At 36.6% G+C, this 26,459-nt stretch overlaps 1 protein-coding gene across 3 annotated transcripts in view; it reads right to left on the bottom strand.

The window, feature by feature from the left end:
- The window catches only part of NBEA (neurobeachin), a 428,967-nt gene that overhangs the window by 355,442 nt on the left and 47,066 nt on the right, over positions 1-26,459 (bottom strand). For all 3 annotated transcript variants that reach the window (XM_070749903.1, XM_070749906.1, XM_070749905.1), the window contains exons 11-19: positions 13,089-13,197; positions 11,258-11,410; positions 10,021-10,189; positions 9,468-9,547; positions 7,235-7,297; positions 6,997-7,094; positions 4,199-4,291; positions 3,024-3,132; positions 910-991 (exon numbers count right to left, since the gene is read on the bottom strand). In XM_070749903.1, coding sequence (XP_070606004.1) covers positions 910-991; positions 3,024-3,132; positions 4,199-4,291; positions 6,997-7,094; positions 7,235-7,297; positions 9,468-9,547; positions 10,021-10,189; positions 11,258-11,410; positions 13,089-13,197 — 956 coding nt within the window. The remainder of the gene's footprint in view (positions 1-909; positions 992-3,023; positions 3,133-4,198; positions 4,292-6,996; positions 7,095-7,234; positions 7,298-9,467; positions 9,548-10,020; positions 10,190-11,257; positions 11,411-13,088; positions 13,198-26,459) is intronic.

Raw genomic sequence — 26,459 nt, 5'->3', positions numbered from 1 at the left:
CTTCAGGGGCAGCCACATGTAGAGCATGTTGCAGTAATCCTAACAATTGGTAAAAAGAATATGAGTGACTGTAAGCAAAGCCTCCCTGGTTCAGGAATGGGCATAAATGACACACAAACTCTCCTAGCCATGCCTGTTACTTGTTCTTAAAGAAGGAGAGATTAACCCAAGTAGATCTCCAGACTGTACACTTGGGCAGTGTTTCCCCATCCAGTACCAAAGATATAAGAACTCTGCTTCCAGATGGACAAAATACTCAAAGTTACTCCATCTTGTTTGGATTGAATCAGAATGTATTGTGCCCTATCTAGACCCTCATAATCTCCGGACCCTTCTTTACTTAAACTTGTATCAGTCATATTCAAAGTTCATAGAAATCTCTTCATCGTGTTGGTTTATCCTTTCCTACCATCCTTTGCCTACCTCTAAATAAAAAGGCAAAACTTTATAGTTATAGAATATATCAAAAGAGGTGCTCTTTTTTTCTGCTTGCTCAAACCTCTTGAAAAAGTTTACATGAGAAGAAGAGATGCAGAAAACAAAAATGAACAAAAAGAAAGAAATCCTCAGCTAAAAGTGCAGGAGCTTCCTGCTTTTTCCAAAATAAGAAAAGTAGGGTTATGGTAGCTCTGCTTCTTTTGTATATACGTTCTAATGTCACAACATACATTCCAAAGAAGCAGGCCTTTCATTTTGACACTAATATTCTTTCTTTCTGCCCCTCTTGCCCTGTCTGAATGCCAGTGCAAACTAGTGTCCATCTTACGTTCAATCAACAGCAATTCTGGAACCATATTTTGTACTATGATAGAACCTGTGAACAGTCAGTACTGTGGTATTCACTTGAGATAATAACAAGTTTGAAATTTATTACAAACATCTCTCAAAATTAGAAAGATAAATTCTTACTTGGATTTTGAATTTTCACAGTAGAATCTGGTTCTGGATGTGGTTTATGAACAACTTGTGTGCAGACTTGTTCGGTCAAAATCTGTAACAGAAAAATTACTCCATTTACTCCACTCTTGGGTTTTCCAACAAAATTTATTGAAATAGCAATAGCACTTAAGACTTATATACTGCTTTATGGTGCTTTACAACTCTGTCTAAGCGGTTTACAGAGTCACCATATTGCCCCCAACAATTTGGGTCCTCATTTTACCCACCTCGGAAGGAAGGTTGAGTCAACCTTGAGTCTGGTGAGATTTGAACTGCCAAATTGCAGGCAGCCATCAGTCAGCAGAAGTAGCCTGTAGTACTGCACTCTAATCACTGCACAGCTCATCCCAAATAAATACTATCTTCAGTACTGCATATCATATACTGATAATCTTATTCATTATGTCATAAATCCCTGCGGCCGGTTAGGTCCTATAGAGTTGGCCTTCTCCAGGTCCCATCAACCAAACAATGTTGTTTGGCAGTGCCTAGGGGAAGAGCCTTCTCTGGGGGGCGCCAGCCCTCTGGAATCAGCTCTCCCCAGAGATTCGTACTGCCCCCACCTTTCTCGCCTTCTACAAGAGACTCAAGGCCCACCTATGTCGCCAGGCTTGGGGCAATTAGACCTTGCCCCTCTGACCAATAAATTTAATGTATGGTGTGATTGGACTGTATGATTGCATATTACACTAGGGCTTTTAGTTGTATTTTAAATTATTAGATTTGTGCTACATGCTTATGTTTGTATCTATTCTGTGAGCCGCCCCGAGTCTTGGGAGAAAGACAGCATACAAATCTAAATAATAATAATGATGATGATGATGATGATGATGATGATGATGATGATGATGATGATACAATTCATTAATTATTATAATGAATGCTCTCTACATGGGGCTACCTTTGAAAAGTGTTCGGAAACTTCAGATCGTGCAGAATGCAGCTGCGAGAGCAGTCATGGGCCTACCTAGGTATGCCCATGTTTCACCAACACTCCGCAGTCTGCATTGGTTGCCGATCAACTTCCGGTCACAATTCAAAGTGTTGGTTATGACCTTTAAAGCCCTTCATGGCACTGGACCAGAATATCTCCGCCTGCTGCCGCACGAATCCCAGCGACCGATTAGGTCCCACAGAGTGGGCCTTCCCCGGGTCCCGTCAACTAAACAATGTCGGTTGGCGGGCCCCAGGGGAAGAGCCTTCTCTGTGGCGGCCCCGACCCTCTGGAACCAACTCCCCCCGGAGATTAGAACTGCCCCTACTCTCCTTGCCTTTCGTAAGCTCCTTAAGACCCACCTGTGTCGTCAGGCATGGGGGAACTGAGACATCTCCCCCGGGCATATACAATTTATGAATGGTATGTGTGTATGTATGTGTGTTTAGAAAATGGGGTTTTTAAAATGTTTTTAGTAGAAATTTAGATTTGTTATAAATTGTTTTTCACTTTGTTGTGAGCCGCCCCGAGTCTGCGGAGAGGGGCGGCATACAAATCTAAATAAATAAATAAATAATAAATAAATAAATAATCTAGTCCTTCTTTTTGTTCCATTTTGTTTCCCCAGTAAATGATACATGCATGTATAAATTGTGGCATACAAATCTAATAAATAAATAAATTTTCCTCCCAACTCATGCAATTCTTAACTTTTTATTATTATTTCAAATTATGTCCCACCTTTGTTAGTCTTGCAAAATAAAATTCTCTCAGGACATACATTTTAAAATTGATTCTAAAACATCACCACATTTCAATTGCTTAACCCATTTAGCAGGTACAACTGAATTGTTCTAGCATCAGTTACTATTGTGAATTTAAGAAAGAAATAGTGCTGTTTTGCTTCTTTCAGGATCAAAATGTTCAAATGGCATGCTAGTCATTATATTTATAAAACAAAATTACAGAATAAAATATAGATACGGAACAGTCCATCATTTTAAAAATATTGCACATTGAAAATAACCACAGTGAAAAGGTTTTATACGTGCCATAATGTAATACTGTATTAATGTAATTGTTGATTAATAGAAATTTAAAAAAATATTTTCACAAAGGATATTTCAATAAAGAGATTAATATAATATACCTCATACAGTGTGTTGTAAGTTGTAATTGTCAAAGTATTGGTATGTAACATCAACCTCTCTCCAAGAAGAGTAAACAGACTATGTGTATGCATGATTTCAACTTTTCGCCTAAAGGACAAAAGTATGGAATGTACAAAAATTTAAGCAGATTTCCATGACAAAAGATAACAATTAATATTATGAAGAATCTTTCAATCTTGTGAGATTCTAATTACACATGACACAGTATATTTTTATGCATTTTATTTATTAGATTTTAACATATATATTGAAATGATATATCTGTTTCTTTCATTACTACATACACAAATTATTTAACAATACACAATTTTAGTACATACACTGTTAGATCAGAGCTATTGAAATACATTGAATTTTTAAAAATGTGATATCTTTAGGAAATAAATAAATAAATAAAATAAATAGATGGCTTACAATATAATAAAAAGGGTTTTAAAATATAATACAAAATAATAATAATTATTTTTTTATTTTTACGTGAAAGGACCGCCCTTTGCTTGCAGCGCTGCTGTGGTGTCCTTTTTCGTAAAAATAACAATGTTTATTTTTACCTGAAGACCTCCCTTTGAAGGAACTGGGGAATTCCTCCCACGAAGAGATTCTGGGGGCGGAGCTTTGATGTCACCGGCAGGTTGCTAAGGATGCCAAGGTGATCACTTCCTAGATTCCATGAAAAACATTTCCATGGAATCCAGGAAGTGATCACCTTGGCATCCTTAGCAACCTGCCGGTGACGTCAAAACTCCGCCCCTGGAATCTCTTCCTGGGAGGGATTCCCCGTTTGGGTTCGAGTTCAGGTTCGGTTCGGGTTCAGCCGAATTTTGCGTAAAATTCGGCTGAACTTGCCAAACCTGAACACTGTTGCATCGCCCATCACTACTTGACACCCATGCTGTATCCCATTAACCTTAGTCAAATTACTAAGTAAAAATAAATAAATATTCCAGTTTTTAGAAAAATAATAATTCTCATTGAAATGGGACAAATTAAGCATAACAATCCTGATTTCATACCTCAAAGTATGAACAAATCTAGCTCCAGTTTTCTGCAGTATTTTTAATAAACAAAAAGTAAAAAATAAAAAGGCAATTATGGAACTAAACAAGGAAGAGAGTTTGAAATATCATATTAGGAACTGGAACACATTACTTACTTATGACCCAGATGTTTGAGAAAATATCCTAGCACCTTCAGAGCCTGCACCCAAATACTTTCACTTTTTGAAGCCAATAATTTATAAATTACCCTGAAGGGAAGAAATATAGGATAGTGTAAGCAAAACTCCTTAAAACAGTAAAAAAAATATCAAGCTATTATGCTTGTTCTGCCCACATTCAAAATGCTGCTTTTGGAGTATTTATGCTTTAAATTTGTAAAATATATGCATCTCTGTCTGATAATCCCAAACCATTTAATATTTAGATGAAATTACAAGTGAAATAATTGGAGGCTACATTATTACCCAACTAATAATGGATGCAACTATTCTCCTTTGTTTCTGAACCAGATGACACAGTAGTGGACTAGTGCCTGAACATAGCAATAGAGGCAATATGAAGCCTTTGGACACTAATATGACACGGATATGTACTTTTACCCAAAGTTCACATAGAAGCCTGAAAATGGCTGTTAAACTATTGTATGGTCTTGGCCACCAGGCTGCAGCTCAGTTTTGGGGTCTTGGAAATCTTCTTATATCCTAGGCCAACTTTGTGTAGAGCAACAATTCATTTTTTTTAGATCCTCAGAGAGTTCACTGCCATTAGGTGCCTTGTTGAACTTCCAGTGACCAGTATGAGTGAGAGCAATGACACCAAATTTAACACACCTACAACACTATGAAGCAGTATATATGTCTAAATGTTATTGCTATAAGTTAGCTTTATTAAATTTACAGAAGCTTGTATTATAAATTCCAGAAAATACAACCTTCAGTACGTGCATGGACAAATGCATTACTCCTACAAGCTTGATTTGAGTTTTAAAGCCTGCCTATATTACTTTATGCTCCTCCTATTTTCCCCACATGAATAGCCCTGAAAAGTGGATTGGGCTGAAAGAGTGGCCCAAAGTCACCCAGCTGACTTTCACGTCTAAGGCAGGACTATATAACACATAGTCTCTTATTTGATAGTGACTAATCTACCTTTATGATTTGTTCATATACAGAAAACGAACAAGGATCAAATTGCAAAACAAATATACAGTGGAACCCCGACATAAGAGCTGCTCTACTTAAGAGCAACTCGAGATAAGAGCTGGGAGGGGAGAGATATTTTTGTTCTACTTACAAGCCCAAATTCGAGATACAAGCGCCAAGGAGCTGTCTCCTGAAGCCAAACGCTAACTTCCGCGTTCGGCTTCAGGAGACAGCTGCGAAGCGGCGCGCGTGTTTTAAAAGGTTGCAGCCGGCCTGGGGGGCCCGGGGGGGTGCTTGCAGCTTTCTTTCTTGCTCTTTTTCTTTCTCTCTTTTACCTTCCCTTCCTCTATTTCTTCTTTTCTTTCTCCTTCCCACCTTCTTCCCTCCCTCCCTCCCTTCACTCATTCCTCTCTTACTCTCCCCTTTCATAAGTTTCCTTGCTTCCTTCCTCTGTTCCTGTCCCTTCCCCCTTTCTTTCTTTCTTTCTTTCTTTCTTTCTTTCTTTCTTTCTTTCTTGCTCTTTTTCTTTCTCTCTTTTACCTTCCCTTCCTCTATTTCTTCTTTTCTTTCTCCTTCCCACCTTCTTCCCTCCCTCCCTCCCTTCACTCATTCCTCTCTTACTCTCCCCTTTCATAAGTTTCCTTGCTTCCTTCCTCTGTTCCTGTCCCTTCCCTCTTTCCTTCCTTCCTTCCCACCCTCCGTCCATTCATTCACCCATTCCTCTCTTGATCGCTTAAAGCCGGTCCCTGGTGCAAAAAGGGTTGGGGACCTCTGTCCTACAGGATTGGGTGGCAGAGAAGTTGAACATATGTAAATTTAAAAGTTTAAGAAAGTTTACAAGTTAAGTGAAAGAAACTTCATTATTCATTTATATGTACATGTACATTTCTTCATTAAAAACATGTCTTTCTGCATAATTTAGACTAACTTTGTGAGTTTTTTGAGGGCTGGAACCAATTAAAATTATTTACATTAATTCCTATGGGGAAAAGTCGTTCGAGATAAGAGCTGCTCGACTTAAGAGCCCAGGTCCGGAACGAATTAAACTCGTATCTCGAGGTACCACTGTATAATGAGAAATGATTGGGTTGCGATGGTGATGAAGTATGAGAAAGCCATGGTTGGTGAAGTTGGATCCTCCAAAAACAAGAGCTGAGAGGCTTAATGAACAAAGAAAATGTATGAATCAATGTGTACATACAGGAAGTACTACATGGTTTCTATGGTAGAAAGGAATGCTGAATTGCAGCAAATGTTGCTGATATAATTTAGATTTATTACTTTCCTTTCTTTTTTTCTTTTTTTGGCTGACTACTTTTTATTCTTGTCCTGTGCTTTGCATAATGTTGCTTAGCCCTAAGGGCAATAGTATGATTATCATTCGATAAGTTCTAGCTAGTTCAAAATCTATCTAAATACTATTTCTGTAGCAAGTTTGTCTTTTTTATACCATATTTGATTCATAACAAAAAGAAAGTCCAGAGTCACTGGAATTAAGGCAGTGTATAAATTTAATACTTTGTTGTTTTTGTTATTATTATTATTATTTTTAAATTTGAAATATATAAGGAGACATATTAAATGTTCTGATTATGCAATGTTTTGTAAAAGTTTATGTCAAAAACAAAATAAAGTAATAGAAAACAAGGGATTGTTTTGTTTAAATATTCTTTCAATTTTGAATTGTATTTTCAATGTATGATAGCAAAGTTAAATGCCAACATTCCCTTCCTTGTTCATAAGCATACTGTTATTGTCCAATGTATTCATCTACCAGAAAAATGAGAAATATTGTTTCTACTTAATCTTACCGTATTCCGTTTCTTTGATCAAAGGCAGGTATCATAGATGCTGGATGTTCAGACATTAAAGCAACTAGCAGCTGAAGCACATCGTGAATATTTTCATCCTACATAACACATTGTAATGTTGGATAAATATTTATTTTACTAACTTTTTAAATTAATATTTCATTATCTGTAAGGATTTATATTCATGTCATCAACTTGAAAGTTCCCAGAAAACCAATATCATATGTTACCAGCTTACCTCATGCATAGTTAGTAAGTAATTCAGTATACTTTGTAGTTCATCTTCTTTCACTCCTCGATCCTACAAAAATTGATTTAATAAACTATTAAATTTTACATTTAAAAATTTTCAATGTTTACATTTTAATAAATAACTGTAGTATTATCAACATTAAAATGAAATGTTCTTCACTAGTAAATCTGGGAGGCATATGTCTTTGACTTATCACAATTGGGTTTGAGGTTTGTCAGCAATAAGGTCTTTAAGCAAGTCATTAAATGGCCAGACCCAATTTTACAACAGTTTTACTACAGTTAAGTAAATCATACTATCAATAAGTGTGCCTGGCGACCCAGTTAATTGAGAAAGGTAGCTTAGAAAGTTGCAAATCATAATCTTGTGACTGCAAGATAATACAACTGTTGTAAATGCAAGATTGTTAACCAAGTGCCTGAATTATAATAACTGACTAAGATGGTATTGATTTTAAGAATGTGAACAAAAATAGAATTGAAATGAATAAATAACTTGAATAAGAAGCAGAAGCTTCCCGGTTTCTAATAAACATTATACTAGACATGAGTTTTATATATTTGCTTTCCTTGTAATCAAATAATTTGATGTAAGTTCCAGAGTACAGTGTTCCCTCGATTTTCATGGGGGTTGCGTTCCAAGACCTCCCACGAAAGTCGAATTTCCGCAAAGTAGTGGTGCGGAAGGAAAAACACCATTTTTGGCTATGGACAGCCAAAACTACCCCCGCGCACCCTTTTCCAAGGCCGCGCAAGGGCTTGAAGTTGGGGGCAGGGAGCAACGAAAGTGCGGAGGCTGGCAAAGATTGTTTTGAATGTCGGCCGCCCCCGCCCACCCAGCGCCTCCGGCCTCCTCGCCGCTACCCCCCGCCCGCCCGATTCGCCCCTCTCACCGGCTTTCTTGGGGCACGAGTCCTCCTGCAGCAGCGCTGGTGGCTATGGCTTCTCGGCCTCCTCATTCGGCCGCTAGCCGCTCTGAGCGCTTTGAGAATGCCCGCCCCACCCCTCTCGCATTCCCTTGGCTGAGAGCGCTTTCATCCCAGCTGTCAGTAAGGGGGCTGCAGGAGAGGCGGGGCGGGCAATCAGCAATGGCAAACGAAAGTTTGGTGATGACGTATGACGTCATCGGGCGGGAAAAACCGTGGTATAGGGAAAAAACCACAGAGTATTTTTTAATTAATATTTTTTGAAAAACCGTGGTACAGCCGTTTCGCGAAGTTTGAACCCGCGAAAATCGAGGGATCACTGTAGTTAAAAATTAACTAAACTGCATTCTTCTATTTTTTTTCAGATTCTTTGTAATTATGGTATCTCTTTCAGGCAAATGGTGTTTTTGTGGTCAAATGGTTTGTTAAAAGGTTTTGGGGCATATGAAAACAGTTGCAATTAAGCAGACTACATGTATGGGATCTAATTTTATAGTATTGTTTTGTCCGCAGTCAATAGTTTACAGTACTTCATTTTTTAAAACTATGCAATTAAGCTTACAAATTGTACAATATAAAACTATGTAACTGTTAGAGTTACATATAACAAAAAGGCAGGGCCATTTCATTGCATGACTGCTTCATTGATTAGACATTTCACAAAAGCAAAACATACATTCAGCAAAACTATGATATGCTTAGCAGGAAAAAAATATTTAAGATTTTGGAATGATGTTCATGCCCCCATATTTAAATATTGTTGACAATTTATAGCATCAACTCAAACATGCAGTGTATGCAATGAATCTTAAAAAGAATTATGAAGGTTGGAAAAGTTCTGCAAGGAAAAGTATGGGGGAAATGTCCAAAAGAAATAACATAAAGATTCTTAGTTGGTTACAGAAAATGTTTATTTCTGCAAAAGGTATTGTATTGACTATGAGGACGTCTAAACTTTTTTATATGTTACATTTGCTATTTTTTCTGTTTTGAATCTGAAAATAATATAAATACTAAATATGCGCTCAAATTTATACAAATAAGCCACTTTACTTGTAAGTTCACTTAGAAATTGGTGGAAAGATACAATTTGACTACACTGAGTCTTTGGAGAGGGGCGGCATAAAAATCTAATATATTATTATTATTATTATTATTATTATTATTATTATTATTATTATTATTATTATTATAAATTCATATCTATGATTTAGAGACCACAAAGAACAAGCCGAATCTGATTCCTTTATTTCAGAACTGGCAATGCCCATTAATCTTTAAATCTTAAGTTACCTTCAAAATTAGCTGCTTCAAAAATAGAAGCATGAATGCTCGCAGAGATATGATTTCCTTCTGGGATGGCCGAGGACCTTCTGAAATATATGAAGAAAAGTTGCATGATTTCAGCTTAGGCAGCACATAAATAAACAAACAAATATTTTACTAGTTATATGTTGCAGAAAATCTTGTATACAGATAACTTTCTACTTTTAAATCAAGCTAACACTGCATTTATTTATCAATTACAGGTTCATTTATTATTTTAAAGCATTTGTTTCATTTCACATTTTTCAATTGCAGAGGGCTCTAAATTAAATTATAGAGGACTACCTATTAGAAAAGACGTGTGTGTAGCAAAACAAGATCCTGATCTATTAGAAGAAAATCCAATTGAATTCAACAGAATTTACTGCCAGGTAGAACCTATTTTTTGTTCAAAGTGTCTCACAAATAAAGTGTCTGACATCTTGAAATAATTTCTTATACTTCAATGACACGTTTATTTTGTGAATATGCATTTTATATCTATTCATATAAAAACAATACATTTTTTTCTTACACTTACCCAAACCTTTAGGAGTAATTCCACTACTGTCTGCAGGATTAGCCACCCAGTAGTAATATTTTAGTGTGTGCATTAGTTGTAATACGGTTCCTACTCTACGGATTGTATTGTAGATAGTAGCAGTACCAATGAATTCAGCAGACAAGTAGGTATATAGTGATAATTGAACCTAAAGAACATAATGAAAACATATAATATTAATGTATCCAAGTTTTAATTATAGATTTGATGAGAAATAATCAAGGTAAACAACATAAAGGTTATTAATATTTATGACATAAACATGGTAGGCCAGTATGAAATAATGAATTAAATTACAAGAAAATGAAAATTTTAAAAAGTGACAAATGATGGAAAAGTGCTATACAAGAACTGAGAACAAAATATATGTACGATTAGAACAATGTATTTGAAGAACATTTTATCCAGAAAATATGGTTTCCAGATGTTTCAATAAACATGTTTCAATAAACTATCACATGAGGTCGGAGTGAGGACAACCTTATTTAATCCAGAAAGGCTCCATGTGAAAGAAAAATAAGATCTACTTCCAATAATAGAAGGAACCAAAAGCTCAGATGCTCTAACTCAGTGGTTCTCAACCTTTCTAATGCCGCAATCCCTTAATACAGTTTCTCATGTTGTGGTCTAGCGCCAATTCTCCCAACAGAGCTTTAAGCTGATTGGCAAGAAGGTCAGAGGGAACCCCCCCACCCCCACTGTAAACGCCTGATTAGTCAGATTGTAAAAATATGTTCCAAGGCACCAGAATAGAAACTTTAGTTCCTAACACCATGGGAAATTTATCTTTTCCCATGGTCTTAGGCGACTCCTGTGAAATGGTCGTTTGACCCCCAAAGAGGTCCTGACCCCCAGGTTGAGAACCATTGCTCTAACTAATCTAAATATTTGAGTTAGATGAGGTAGGAAAAATAGTCTAGTTTGTACATTTTCAAGTTTACTTTCTGATTGTAGTTCTAAGAAATTTCATTTTTGCCAGGGTTGATAATAATAAAGTTCCACATTCCTCACTTTTATTAATAATTCATTTATTAAATATATATCCTTCTGCTACTACTTCTGATATCATTACTGTATTAAAAACACAGTTAATTATAAAACAAGAACAATTACAAGGTGCAAATAAAGCATTAAAATACATTCATTTTTATTAACTTAAAAATCCATATTTATGTTTTACTACTAATATTGCAGTAAAAATGTATGGTTCACTGACCTTTGCAGGAGTATGAATCCAAATAGCAGGATTAAAAAGGATATGGTCACATAATTGCTTTAATAGAGGTGCTCCATGAGAAAGTCCATCAAGGTATTTTGCAAAAGAGAGAAACTGTTCCAGCACAGCTCTCGTTATATGGACTCTGGATGACTGGAAAAATTAATGTTACATATCATATCAGTCAATAGTCAAATCTGAATATTATGTTAAAGACAAAAAAAACCCTGAAAGAGGATTGTTTTTACGAAACAGTTGACATACAGTTCACAAATCAACTGCTGGATATGTATAAACTGAAATATATTTGTAACTATTGAAGAAATTAGGGGAAATATTCAGGAAAATTCTTTCAACTTGTCAATAATTGTCGTGTGATACAGAAGAAGGGAATTGGCAAGTCTTAGAAAGAGGCCTTCCATAGGGATGAACCAAGGAAACCTTTGCAGATTTTCTTTCTCTGTAGTTCCTGATCTGATCAGCCACATTCTTAAACTTGATCTGTTTTTCTGTGGTTTCTCTGCCCACACACAAAATTTATTCCCAGTTTGCTCAATTCTGGGGAAGTTATCCTAGAAATCAAGCGTGGGTTCCAGTTTTCTTCACTGCCGGTTTTCTCCTTGACACGCCGCATGGGAATAAATGTGCATTCACAGTGCTAAAAAGCTAGCTTCTGTGCATGCACAGAAGCAAAAACAGGATGGTAGCACCATTGGCGAGAGAGCTGATTCGGGGGCATGGCAGGCCTGGATCGTTATTGGTTCCAGTGACCAAGGCCGCCAAGTTACTACCGGTTCCATAGAACCAGTCCAAATCAGGAGGAACCAACCTCTGTTAAAGATGAATAGAGATAAAGACAAAGAGATTCCCAATTCTCCTTTGTATAATTTCTCTCCAAGATTGGAAAGAATATTTATAGTTTTGCCTAATTTTAAAGCTAGTTTACAAAAAGTCCTTGATTTACAACCACGTTTGGACAAAAAATTTAGTCATAAGTCATTGTAGTCCGGTCAAGGCAACCACATGGCTGGACCTCAGTTTTTATTGTTTTTATGGAATTTTTAAAGCAAAAAATACCTGTATTTAAAAAAACCATAGTTATTAAGCAAATCCTTTGCTGGGGGAAAATTGATTAACATATTTTTCAAAGTATAAGATGCAGCCTCCCTAAAAAAGGCTGATAACTTGGGTGCGTCTTATACTCTGAATGTGTTGGGCGGTTTTCCCAGCCCTAACTAGCTGCTAACAATCTTCCTAGTTCTTACCTTGCAAGCTCTTTCATTGTTACTCTCTGCAAAGAATGTTTTCCAAGCCCTAAGTTTTTGCAGGGGTTTTTTTTCATTGTCTAACTTGCTCCAAATGTTTCTTTTCAACCCTAACCAGGTGCTAATGATGTTCCCACTGGCTTGCAAGCTCTTTCATTGTTACTCTCTCCAGCTAAGCCCTAACCAGGGGATAAAATAATGTGCTGAAGTTGACCAGACTAAGGAAGCTAACCAGATGAATATCTGGCAAGCAGATATTTTTCCCTATTTTCCTCCCCCGAAACTAAGGTGAGTCTTATACTCCGGTGCGTCTTATGCTCTGAAAATACGCTAAAAGTGGCTAAGGCACCAGATTAGAAACTGCAGAATCGGATATTTCAATAAACATGTATATTCACTGTCACATGACATCAGAGTGAGGCCAACCCTCTTGAAAGAATTTATGCTCCAGGGAGGAGAGATATTAATGCAAACTACAACAATGTTCAAATAGTACAACCATGAATTAAGTGAAATAAATTATATCAAAATATTGAGTTATGCCTACAATATTACTTTTCACTTACTTTTTCAAGAAGATAACCAATCACTAGGAATCCTTTTCCACCCAGCATTTGTTCTTGCATGGCTACTGAACTTTTAAGGAGCTCCACCAAGAAAGCCAAAAGTGTAGCACTGCACATAAAATATAATTAGATGTCAAATATTATTAGATACAATGTTTTTTTAAACTTCAAAATATTTAAATAAGAATAAAAAGTTTATTTTGTATATCAAGATTTAAGCTAATTATTTAATTTTATAGATATTAAACATTGACAAGTATATCACATTTTAGGCTATCAAAGCAAAGAGGTTTATAAACTTAACACCAAAATCATGTCAAGATTATAAGCAGGGTTCTTGATATATAAGAATGTATATGCATAATGCAGAATTATGTTACTTTACAGCAATAATTCTTGGATTAATTCTTTGTATAGTGTAGATTCAAGGTAAGAATCAATGTACAATAAGTCACTCTGTCAGATATACAATAATGAACCAAGTTATTACAAGTGATATGAGAAAAAGATTGTATGTAGATCTCCCATACAGAATCACCATCCTAGTTTTCTGAGATTTCACATGAGTTTACTCAGCATATTGAGTGAAATTCTCAGCTATGTGGGGAAAATAGTTATCTGAAAGCAATTTAATATCAGCTGGAATAAAAAGATAAAAGAAACAGAATATGAAAACAATGTAACTGAAAAACATATCTACATTGAAAAAAGCAAGTATATATTTGTACGCACCTCCAAAAAAATAAAGAAAATGTTTTATTTAATAAATATATTAATGAATCAGCTCTTCTAAATTAGGACCCTGTCTCTTTCATCTATCCTGAAGAGGAAATCCCAGCTTACCATGAAACTTGTTGGTCAACATTTTAGAGCAGGAGTGTCAAACTGGTGGCCCATGGGCCAGATGCATCAAGTGCAGGCCACGCCCACCTCAGCTCCACAAAGGAAAATAAGTGGTGAAATGTCACGTGATGACAACATAATGCCACAAGTTTGACACCTGTATTTTAGAGCCACAAGACAGTATTGCTTAACCAGCTGCCACCTTGATGTCTATCTCACCATACAAATGGCCTTGAGTATGATCAGAAAATCCCATACATGATTACTCAGAAATCCATTAATTTCTAGGGGCTTGCTCCTAGTTAGTGGACATAGGACTGTAATCTATAGCATTTTTAAAAAATTTCATATGATAACTGTATGGTATTGTTTTTAAAGTAATAAATAAGCATTTACCCTTGTTTATCAAAAGACAGGGAAAATCTATTCAATTTTGTTTTGGGTTGGATGGGTTATAGATTATCTATAATTAACACTACTTGTAATTAAAGTGATTTTAATACTTTATTTTTATGGCTTTAAGATTTTTTATAAGTCATCATATATGTTGTGGCTGAAGATTACATACAATAAGCTAAATAAAGCAAAGATTCTCTTGGAATGTTTTGAAGAATGTGTAAGTTTAAATAATTCTCTATTACAGTGTTGGCGAACCTTTTTGGCACTGAGAGCCGAAATGGGAGTGTGCGTGGGGCAGGGGAGGGGCACTGAAAACGGGAAGAGCAGCTCCCTGGCACGCAGGCACGAGAGCGTCACCTGGTCTTTTGGGTTTTGGCACGCATGCATGTGCAAAGACCAGCTGGTTTCTGGCATGCAGGCACCAGAAACCAGAAGCTCAGCTTCCCAATGCACACATGCACCAGGGATCTGCTCTTCCGGTTTCTGGCACTCCCACGTGCAGGAAGACCAGCTGGTCTTTGTGTGCACATGCATGCCAGAACCTGGGCGACCAGTTGACCTGCACACGTGCGCATGCCGGAAAACAGAAAAGCAATGGGCAATGGTTAGTATGCCTGGAGAGATGGTTCTGCATGCCACTTCCAGCACACATACCGTGGATTTGACATCACTGCTCTATTATATGATTCAAATCTTCAAGCAAGCTGTTTGTGATTAGCTAAAAAAGGGCTCAGTGCACTCTAATTCCATCTGCCCTGTATTTTCAATTGACAATAACAGCCCTAGGCTATGCATAACATGTTAACGATAATAAATGAGATTCACCTATAATTTACATGCTCTAAATATATTGACAGAAATAATTCAATTTTCATAGCCAAATCCAATTATCAAAGGACTCATGAACAAACAATAAATACAGACGTGTTAAACAAATATACAACTCATTGTAATTCTACATTTTATACTTTACTATTAGCTGGATACTATGTGATCAGCCTTGTTAAATTGACAATTGAAACTTGAAAATTAAGGCGTAGTTACTATCAGGCTTGATACATTGATACTTAAAGCTTAAAAATTTATGTAGAATGTGCAACTTCCTAGTGTGTTAATATAAGGCAACCTGCAGTTGGAACAGAGTTCTTTTCAGGTGGGGAGCGGGAGTAGAATGTCTGAACTCCCAGCCTGCAGGCCGGATGAGTCACGTGCTGGCCACGCCCATGCCCAATTTAGGGAAGGGGTAGCATCAGAGTGTGTTAATATAAGGCAATAGGCAGCTGGAACAGAGTTCTTTTCAGGTGGGGAGGGGGAGTAGAACGTCTACCTCCTTAGTATCAGAGCGCATTAATATAATACTGTGTAAGAAATACTAATGATCTAATGTTCCTTTCAAAAATTCCTTTCTTAGCGAGCACCTAGAAGCCAAGAGGAACATGCGTGCCAAGTTTCAAGTTTGTAGGTTTTACAGTTCTGAAGATTTCAGGGTGATTGAGTGGTATTTGACTTTTATAAATATAGATAGGTAATATAATATGAGGAACTATGCTAAAAGTAAATTATTTTGTTGATGCAGTGATTTAACTAGATAAACCAAAAAAGAAAAAAAATACAGTGCCAATTTCCAGATCTAAAAGTAAGTGTAAAATCCCTTTGACTTTTGGTGGTTTCAAGGATATCTTAATACTGTTTTCTTCTGCCTTATTCTGGATTGGATTGTTTTTAAATTTAACCGTAGTGTTCTATAGTTAGATGATTTGGAGATTTATTGCACAATTGGACAGATGATTTTGCCACTAAACAGTTAAGTGTATTCCTTCCAATATATCATTTACTAACAAGATCAGTTTTGTAGTTAATGCTGCTGGATACAAAATAACATTGCTTACATTTCTCTAGATCCCAACCCTTGCTGTTTTATTTTTTTGTTTGTTTGTTTAAAAATTAATTAAGTAAAACTAGCACACATTCAGTGTTATCACAGCACAGTAAAAGCCTAGATCACATACTGTTCTCAACCATCTCTAGCAAAGTATTTGGGCTATATAAAACAGGGTAATTAAACTAGTTTGTCTAATCAAGTTTTAAAATAAACAAGATCGGGTATCCCTATTTTTTCTAATAATGAAAAGTACAGTGGTACCTTTACTTGCGAACTTAATTCATTCCGTGACCAGGTTCTTAAGTGGAAAACTCTGTAAGAAGAAGCAATTTTTCCCATAGGAATCAATGTAAAAGCAAATAATGTGTGCAACTGGGGAAACCACAGGAAGGGTAGGGGCCCTGTTTCCTCCCAGGAGATTCCTAGAGAGGCCCCATGGAGGCTTCTCCTTGCTTTTCCGGTTACAGTTTCGGAGGCTGGGATTTGTGAGTGGAAAATGGTTCTTGAGAGGAAGCAAAAAAATCTTGAACACCCGGTTCTTATCTAGAAAAGTTAGTAAGTAGAGGCATTCTTAGGCAGAGGTACCACTGTATATTCTTTTCAAGGTTTCACAGAACCACAGAAAAAATAATGTATTTATTTCATACATTTCTCCTACATGAGTGTGCCTAAATATATTTTCAGTACCATTAAACATACAAAAACATAAAAGATTTAGATCTAATGAAGAAAGCTGATTTAATTTTATGAAAATATTCTAAATATAACCATTTTGGTATGATTCAATAACTATAATAATTACAACAATTTGTCAAGCTGATTAATCAATTTACCTTTATGTTATACTACTAGTTAGTCTAAAAATATAACATTATCAATAATGATTGACAGATCTGTTATAGTGTTAAAAGTCTTTCTCATTCTCTTTTTAAAGGTCATAATTACCCTTTACGCTTAATAAAAATGATTGACGAGAGATAAATATTCTTGACATTCCTTTCTGTTCAATTCTTTCCTATGTCAACAATAAAGTCAAAATACAGCTCTGAACACCTCTAATTGTCTTCTGAAATCCATCATAATAAAACAAATAGCTAGAGGTCTAAAACATTTTTAAAAAACACTTAATAAAATAGAATCCATCCATCTTCAAATTCTGTTTTAAATATTAATAGTCAGGACAGAGTACTTACTTTACAACAACGATTTATGAAAACACCTTTTTCTCTGTACAGAAAAACAAACACAGTAGATACCAAAATGACTGTTACATAAAAAAGAATTATAGGACAATAAAATAACAATGCCTCCTTTGGAAAAACACAATTAGAAATCTTGGTGAAATCACTTCTAAAACAATTCCCTTTTCTATTCTATCAAATCAAAATATCACAGGATGCTCATATAGGATAACATGGTCTGAAATTGACCAACACAATTTGTCACGATCAGCCATTTTATATATGAAAATATAATCTATTGTTGGCATTGAATTCCTAACTTCATGATTTAAAACAAAACAAACATTGGGTTCATCCACACCCCCTTGCAGGATAACTGAAAGAGCAAAGCATCATTGTTCATTTTACTTCCTAATTATTGCATGTTGCAAATGAAGCCAATGTATTCCTAAAAGTTGGCTTTTAACAACAGAGGACACGCCTTATATATTTATTCCAACTGACTTCTCCACTTATCTTTCAACTGAAAAAAACCAAAATGGATAATGAGTAAATGAATCATAGGCACTTGAAGGGGTCCTTTTTAGGAGTCCTTTTTTCTGGACACATGAAAAGCTATGATCAAATGCAATTCTTTCTTAGAAATAGTAAAAAAAACCTCTTCTTCAATCACTGATCCCATATTTTGTAGCTATTATTTACAGCAGTAAAAATTATATATATTTCAGTTACATTTTTGTATTTTTTATAATATACAGAATTACATTCCTGAATTCCATTTTTGTAAATGATAGTTAACAAAAAATAAATATACCAATATAGTATGATTCCTAATATTTTTATAGTTTCTATCCAATTTATATGTTCTTATATCACAGCATACAATATAAGAATAAATATCCTTGTACTGTACTAATTATTTTTTTCTAGCTCAATGTTGGCTACCTGTCATACTCTAGAAGTTTTGTTGAGAAATCCAAATGCTTCCAGGAGAGGTTAGAGATATGATTAGGCTCTTCATATGAACAGTATGTCATTAATATGTGGGGTGAGGTTTTTTTACTTAAAATCCCTTTTTACACGAACTCATGAGTGAAAGCTCTACTTTGTCAATATCTAACCTGAAATCTAAGACCCATTTGTCAAAGTGCCATTCCTACACAAAAATATACACATAAATTATTATTTAGGTTTTGGCATATTCGGGTTTCTTCCCGTGTAAGGTTCAGAGAATCCTGGCAATGTTTCGACGTGGTCCCACTCATCATCTCCAGGCTGGTGCCTTCAGCTTTGTGCTCGGGCGAACAAAGCAAGCTGAAGATGACAAGTGGGACCTCATCGATACGCCGTCAGATTCTCTGAACCTTACACGGGAAGAAACCCGAATATGCCAAGACCTACATACCTATACTCGTTAAAATCTACGAAAACAAATTATCGTTTATTTATATATAGTTATATCCAACTGTTCCATTTTAAGAATTCTTAGTACAGCTTAATATTTGACATTGTGGTCAGCGGCAGAAAGTTAGCTTGCATTGAACATCAATTTTGTTTTTTCAAAATGTACTCCATGAAAATCTTTATAAAAAGTCATTAGTGAACAGAGTGGGAGTAACATTTATAAACAACTTACCAGGAACTAAACTGCCTTGGACTGGTACAGGATTCACATTAAACTTGCAAAAGTCTGTGCATTGCCATAAAAATCTCTCCATTGTTGCCTATTTCCAACTCCCCTAGATATAAAGGCAAATATAAAGGATACTTCAGGCCATTCCTAGATCTCCACTATACCATGTCTCACCTAGTATACAACAGCATGTGTCCATAAGATAGTAATATACACAATACAATGGCCAATACTACAGAAGTTTATTTGTAACAGAAATGGATCAATAAATTTTAGAACTCTCAAAAAACATTGATCTTCTCTGTCCTCTCTATTAATCAGCTTTATCCTTGAGAAGCAGAGAAGATCAGTAGGAGCAAAACTGCTAAACGGAAGGTTGTAATTTCCATCTAAAATTGGAAACTCTTAAGCAAATTCAGCATTATCAAAAGCTAAAAATAAGTGTAGGTCACTGTTCTTTTCTGCCACCAATTTTCATCCTCTCTAGCTACAGAAGCCGAGAATTGGCAGGAAAACGTGCCTGATATATACCTAAATATCATTACAAGTGATCCCTCTATTATCACGAGGGTTCCGTTCCAAGACCCCTCGCGATAATCGATTTTTCGCGATGTAGGGTTGCGGAAGTAAAAACACAATCTGTGCATGCGCACCCTTTTTTCTATGGCCGTGCATGCATAGATGGTGGAGTTTGCGTTCCCCGCCGCCCACGCAAAGGGGAAACCCCGATTCGGCTCCTCGCTGCTGCTGCGCTACCGAGCAGATCAGCTGCTGGGCGGCCGAAGGAACCTTCCCTGGGTCTTCCCCCTCTTGCTGGCGGACGGGCGAGCGGCGGGCATCAGCGAGGAGCCGGGGTTTCCCCTTTGCGTGGGCGGCCGGGAAGACCCAGGTTGGGGGTTCGGGGGGGTGCTGGGAAGCCCCCCAGGCCGGCTGCGACCTTTTAAAACAGCCGCGCCACTTCCCAGCTGAGTCCTGAAGCCAAACGCGGAAGTTCGCCTTTGGTGTTTGGCTTCAGGACTCAGCTGGGAAGCGGCGCGGCTGTTTTAAAAGGTCGCAGCCGGCCTGGGGGGCTTCCCAGCACCCCCCCCCCCGAACCCGGGTTGGGGGTTCGGGGGGGTGCTTGGAAGCCCCCCAGGCCGGCTGCGACCTTTTAAAACAGCCACGCCGCTTCCCAGCTGACTCCCGAAGCCAAACCCGGAAGTGGGGTTTTTTTTAATTAATATTTTTTTTTTAAATCGTGATATAGCGTTTCGCGAAGATCGAGATCACGAAACTCGAGGGATCACTGTAGACCTAAACAGTGAAATTAAACTCGGCAATGATGGAGGTAAGGATGTTTGTAATTTCCATTCTAAATAAAATACCATGCCTTGGTTAAATTATCTGTACATCTATAATAGCATTCTTAATAATGTTAGTAAAAAAGGATAAAAATGAAAGTTGCCAAAGTTTTAAACAGAAGACACTAGAATTATATAAGAAATATATCCCATGCTCACCATGCTTTGTTATTCTAAATAAATTGCTTTTCTAATATTTTCAGGCCCATCAAGAACTTATGATAGCCTTAAATATATAGTCAGAACTGACTACTTTGAGACAGATCTGTAGAATTTCATCTGCTTCTAGATAACATATTCCATTAATATTATAAAACATCTTTTGTTAATTAAGATGAAGCTTTGTAAAATCAAATAAGTGAGCATTCAAAATTGATATGACTGCAGCAGCAGCCTAACTACACCACCAGCCTGAAGTAGGTACAACTTTCAGAAATATTATCCCCTTAGGATTTTAAGTACAGTAATTGATATTTGAGTCATTATATAAGTTAGCTCACTGGAAGTACCTTGGTTCAGAAACCCTTGCCCTATGATTCGCCGTTTCAACCAGATAAAGTAATAGAGTTCTAATAGTATGTATAGTAAATAGGAAGATACACAAGTCCAAGAGGCATATTTATCAACAGATTTAATCAAGAAATGAAGTAAATCCAAGTAAATCCACTTTCATTGCCATTTTCCTTCTTCACTACCAGTCTCCTATGGAGAGAGAACCCAGAACCTTCCTCTTTTCTGCATTTACTTCTCAGTCCCAGGTAGAAGATTCAAAAGTCAGAGATTATAAGAATGTATCCCAAATAATCTGGATGTCTTGCCTAGCCATTATTATAGAATATGGAGATATTATCCAAAAGTTAACTGAAAAAAAATCCTCCACAGAATTGTTCATACATAAAAAGGTAATTCTTAAAGAGCTTTATATGATGTTTTCATTCCCTTTAGTTGTTTCTAATGTATTTAGATGTAATTTATATAATTAATATAATTCAAGCTGTTGCTTAATCTTTTCTGACAAAATACTTATTTGAAACAATAAAAATTTGGGAACAGAAATAATGAATAATTAAACATGAACAACTGTTTTCCTTATCATATTACTAGAAAAGTAAGAAGTTGCCACTGCTAACTTCCAACTGGAATTATTCGAAGTGGAATAATTTTAAAAATCACATCATTAATGAAGTAGATCTTATTTTATTCCATTTAGTGATATGGATTGCTGTGTGTATGAAATTCATTATATCTATTCAATAAATCAAATATTTCAGTGGAAAAAATGTTTTAGACATCGCATTATAAAATACACTCTAAATAATGATAGCCATGAATATAGAATCCTTTTCAAAAACTAATGTGAAATAGTGTTCTCTAGTAATTCTTCTGAAAAGTAGACCTGATATATACTGTATTATCAGAATCCAGCTGGCACAGAGGAAGGTTTTGCTTTCTTTAAAAAGTTCCCATTCAGGTTTTGGATGAAGGATCAATATATAGAATCACATAATGACTTTATGGGACAAGAGTAAGAACTACTCCCAAGACAACAATCTTATAAAAGGGGACTGAACTTCAGGTCAAGAATGCAACATGAATAAACTTCTTGGGAAACCCCTCCCTAATTCAATAAAGACAAAGAGAGAGAAGGGAAAAGTGTTTTCATGCTTGCAATATTCTATCCCTATAGATTTACAATAAAAAGAATTGCTCTCTTATATGGCACTGGTCTCTTAGTCTGATTGTTATCCAGGGCTGACATAGGTGAGACGCCGGAACAGGAATGTTGGAGTGGGTGTTCTCATCTAAAATACTCTTAAAGCCTCCAGAGTTGTCTTCAGATTATTAGATAGGAGAATTTATTTGTGAAGTTGGGCTCTAGCAATCATTTGGGATTGTTGCCTGGTGTGTGAAACAATTATTTAAATGCTAAACTAACACCATTTTAGAAGGAAAGTTAGTACTTTGTCATTATACAGAAGTGAGAAAGTCATAGAAGTAAATAAAGAATTAGGAGAAATTGTTACACTCCTGGCAACAGAGGAAGTGTACCAATTAGAACAATGGGAAGTCAAATTATGCCACATTAGGAAAATACATCCTTAAGATTTTAAAAAGTTAGGAATGCACAAACTGGTTGTTTATACTGAACTCTTTATATGGCTACACTGAACACTCAATAATTTTGTCTTCACAGCTAAATAAATTTTTGAACTCTGAATTACAGCATCTGACATTTTGGGAGTAGGGAAGTATTTTGCGATGTTCCACTTAGTTTTGTTGTCTCCACACTCCTATTCAAAGTGGAATCCACTAGGTCATTAGGCAAAATGGGTTCAGTATCATCAGTAACATATGATCCCAATTGTATATTTTCCTTAGGCCTTCCAAGTGATACTGTTGCATTCTTTTCTGGAGGCCATAAAGTTTTTAAGATTTTGTAGTTTGAGGTTTCAAAGTCCTCTGGATTCAAATATTTTCCACATTTAATTATTGATTGAGCACCAGACAGAACTGAAATAATTTTGAGATCTTTCTGGCTTTGAAGCTACTATTCAAGAAATATGTGACAGTTATTGTCAGGAAGACTTTTGCACAAATCCGTCTTGTTTACCAAGACAGATTTCTGGATCAAAAGATCTTGCTTACAGTCACCCAGGCATATGGGTTAATGCAATATGGTCCACATGAAGCTTCCTTCAAAAAATAGAAGCAGTGACTAGTCCACAATGCAGTTGTATGAGCAGATATGGGTACATCTCATTGGGTACATCATAAATGGTGTACAGTGGTACCTCTACTTACGAACTTAATTCATTCCATGACCAAGTTTGTAAGTAGAAAAGTTCGTAAGTAGAGGCAATTTTTCCCATAGAAATCAATGTAAGAATGAATAATGCGTGCAAACCCATCCCAAAACTCACCCCTTTTGCCTTATACTGCCGGCATTCAGATCCTTGTTCAGGGGTGAGTGGAAGAGGCAGGTGGGGTGGTAAAGATAGTGGAGGCTGCCCGGAGGAAGCCTCATGGGTGGATTGAAATGCGCGGGAAGCTGCCTGGCAGCTTGTCAGCCGGCAGGGCTTTCACCCATCTTGAAAGTTTTCGGCGGCGGCAGGCAAAGGGGAATTCGGAGGAGTCCCTTCAAGGCACCCAAAGCAGCGGGCTTTAATTCCTCCTACCTTCCATACCCTAGGAACTTCCCAACGCCTCCATGCCAACCGCTGAGGAAGAAGAGAGCGGAAAAGTTGTGAGGGATGGCAGAAGGGCCTGCGTGAAGAACTAGAAGGACGCCCATGGGGTGGGATGGGGAGAGCCAGGCAGAGGAAGAGGACGGCGCAAGGCAGGGTTTATCCCCAGCCTTGCTCCCAAAGGCCAGGCCACAAAGCGAGCCACGGTCTTTTGGGGAGCACTCCATCACAGAGGTCTCCAAGTTTTGGATACTGAAAGCTTCAGCGCACAAAAGCCGAGGACGGGTGCTCCCTTCTGGGGAGAGGGACTTGGACCAAACGACCCTCCATTGGAGTTTTTGCCGGTCCATAGTGAGAAACCAGCGCTACGGCAGGAAATGTGCCGCTGCCGCGCTCTGGCTTCCCAAGACCGCAGTCCGAAGTCCCTTCTTCCTTGGTGTTTTTTTTTTGCCTGTTGCCGCGAGATTCCCCTGGCGGCAAGCAAGGCTCGATGTCCTGACTCCTGAGGAACTTGTTCGCCCATCTTCCCAGTCCTGACGGGCCAAATTTACTCTGCATTTTGGACTTTTTTGTTACTGCCCTAGATGTCAATGGGATCTCTCCAAGATCTAATTGGCCCAAGCCTGGTGACATCAATGAGTCTTAAGACTCTTATGAAAGGCAAGGAGGGTGGGGACAGTACGAATCTCCAGGGGGAGCTGGTTGTAACTTTATAAAGAAAGTAAAGAAAGAAGTATTTTCAGGTTTTTCAATCCAAGCTACTTAAGGTTCTAAAAGATAAGAAGCAGAAGCTAAAATTAGGATCATAAATTTTAAAAAAGGAGTCAATGTGTTTCTTCAAGAGATGAGGTACTGTGGTTCATTTAGTTAGATTAGTGGGAATTATACCAGACAAGTACCAAACTGAACACTTGGAGGCATCTTCAAGGGCAGACTTATATATAATGCATTACAGTAATCCAATCAGGAGGTTACCAGAGCATGTTTCATTATAGCCATGTTATACCTATCCAAGAATGCTTACAGTTGCTGAACTAACTTAAGCTGAAAAATATAATGTACCTACTGTCTTCTGCCAAGCTAGCAGTACCTTCAGTAATAATGTTGAATCCATCAATCCTATTATTATAAACAATGTGAAAATGAATAAATACAAGTCTCCCAAACATAAGATTCAAAGCACCCTTATTGTATCAGACTTTGATTTCAAAATCTTAGTCATTATCTAGCATTTTATAATCCAGGTAATTGTGCAAGAATTGCAATGCTTCCCTTCATAGTAATGGCACAGAAAATAGAGCTGGATATTGGCAATATAGCAATGACAAATCTCTTACTCAAGAACTTCAGTCATATAAACCTTAAATGGAATTAATTTAATCCAAAAAAATTAATTCAACCATGATTCCATTAAATCTCTTGCAATATACTTGGTATAATGCTCATTCTATTGATACAGAATGTGTAAATGGATGGGTGGATAAATAGAGAGATAGATAAACAGATGGATATAGGAAATATTTGATTTTTATCTTGTAAAATAACAAAAAAATAAATTATAGATTCAAACATAAAATGTTTTTGCTTTGTTTTGTTTTGGGCACTAGAAAACCATTTGGAAAAATCTTATTTGCTTCAATATGTATTTTTCTGCATTCATAAAACTCAAGAGTCTATGTTTCCATCACAAACAGTAATCCGTGGCCTATAGCAAAGTAAAAGAAAAATAAAGTTGGAATGGAATGGAATGGAATAGAATGGAATGGAATGGAATGGAATAGAATAGAATAGTTGGAAAGGACCTTAGAAGTATTCTAGTACAACCCCCTGCTTTGGCTGAGCCCCTTGTTCCCTTCTCTACTTTTTGGTCAACAAAGATGTCTCCTAGGTTTGCTAGAAACCTGTTGGATCTTCCATTTGATGTAGAGTTTGTCCCCCAGTTGATGTCAGGGTAGTTTAAAACCCCTATTATTTATTAATGTGATGTGCTTCCTACATACAGTATCTTAGTTAGGTGACCAGCAAACATTTGTCTATTTCCTCTGTTTGGTTGGGTGGCAATGTCATTTCCCCCCTTTAATATTGACTCAAATTCATTCAAGATAGTTTTCATCATTCTTGTGCTCTATTTCTGCAGACTCAGAGATTAGTTATTTTTTATATATAGTGCAACTCCACCTCCTCTTTTATTTGGTCTATTTATTCTAAATAATTAAAATCCCTCTAGCTGCATATTCCGTTTATGGATTTCATCCCACAAAGTTATTGTAATATCAACAATATCAACAATATCAACAATATCAACAATATCATATCTGCCCTCATTTACTTGAATTTCTAATCCACCCTGTTTATTCCTCATACTCTGTGCATTGGTGTATAGACATTTGAATCCATTTTGATTGACCCTGTGTTTACTAACTACATAACCTGTGTTGTGCCTGACTGCTCCTACTTTCTTGCCACCTTTTTGGTTAATGCACATCATATGGCACTCACTATTAAATGCTTGGTTTTGCTTGACAGCACGGTTGATAATCTTACCCACACAAACATCTAAGTTACATGCACTGTAACCCCATTAGTTTTAGATCGCTGGGGACAGAAATGTTCTGTATCAATTAATTTTCTGTCCTCGCTGTTCAATTTAAATTCTCAGCAAAAGAATTTCTTCTAAATGGAAATATTTAATTATTCCATTGCCATTAACCAGTGATAATGGAAGTTTACAAAATACATTTTAATGTTAAATTTGAAACTATGGGTATCACCTATCACAAAAATTAATGAACATTTATATATTTAAATAAATTTATTATTTCAAAAAGCTGCTAAAATCTAAGCATTTTAATATATGGAATTATTGAAATATTGATTTTTTAATAAATCTTTGTCATGACGACCCGGA

This window comes from Erythrolamprus reginae, chromosome 4 (assembly GCF_031021105.1).
Source record: "Erythrolamprus reginae isolate rEryReg1 chromosome 4, rEryReg1.hap1, whole genome shotgun sequence".
NCBI classification, from domain to species: Eukaryota; Metazoa; Chordata; class Lepidosauria; order Squamata; family Dipsadidae; genus Erythrolamprus; species Erythrolamprus reginae.
Note: the sequence above shows the minus strand (reverse complement) of the source record. Positions and strands in the feature narration are given on the sequence as shown.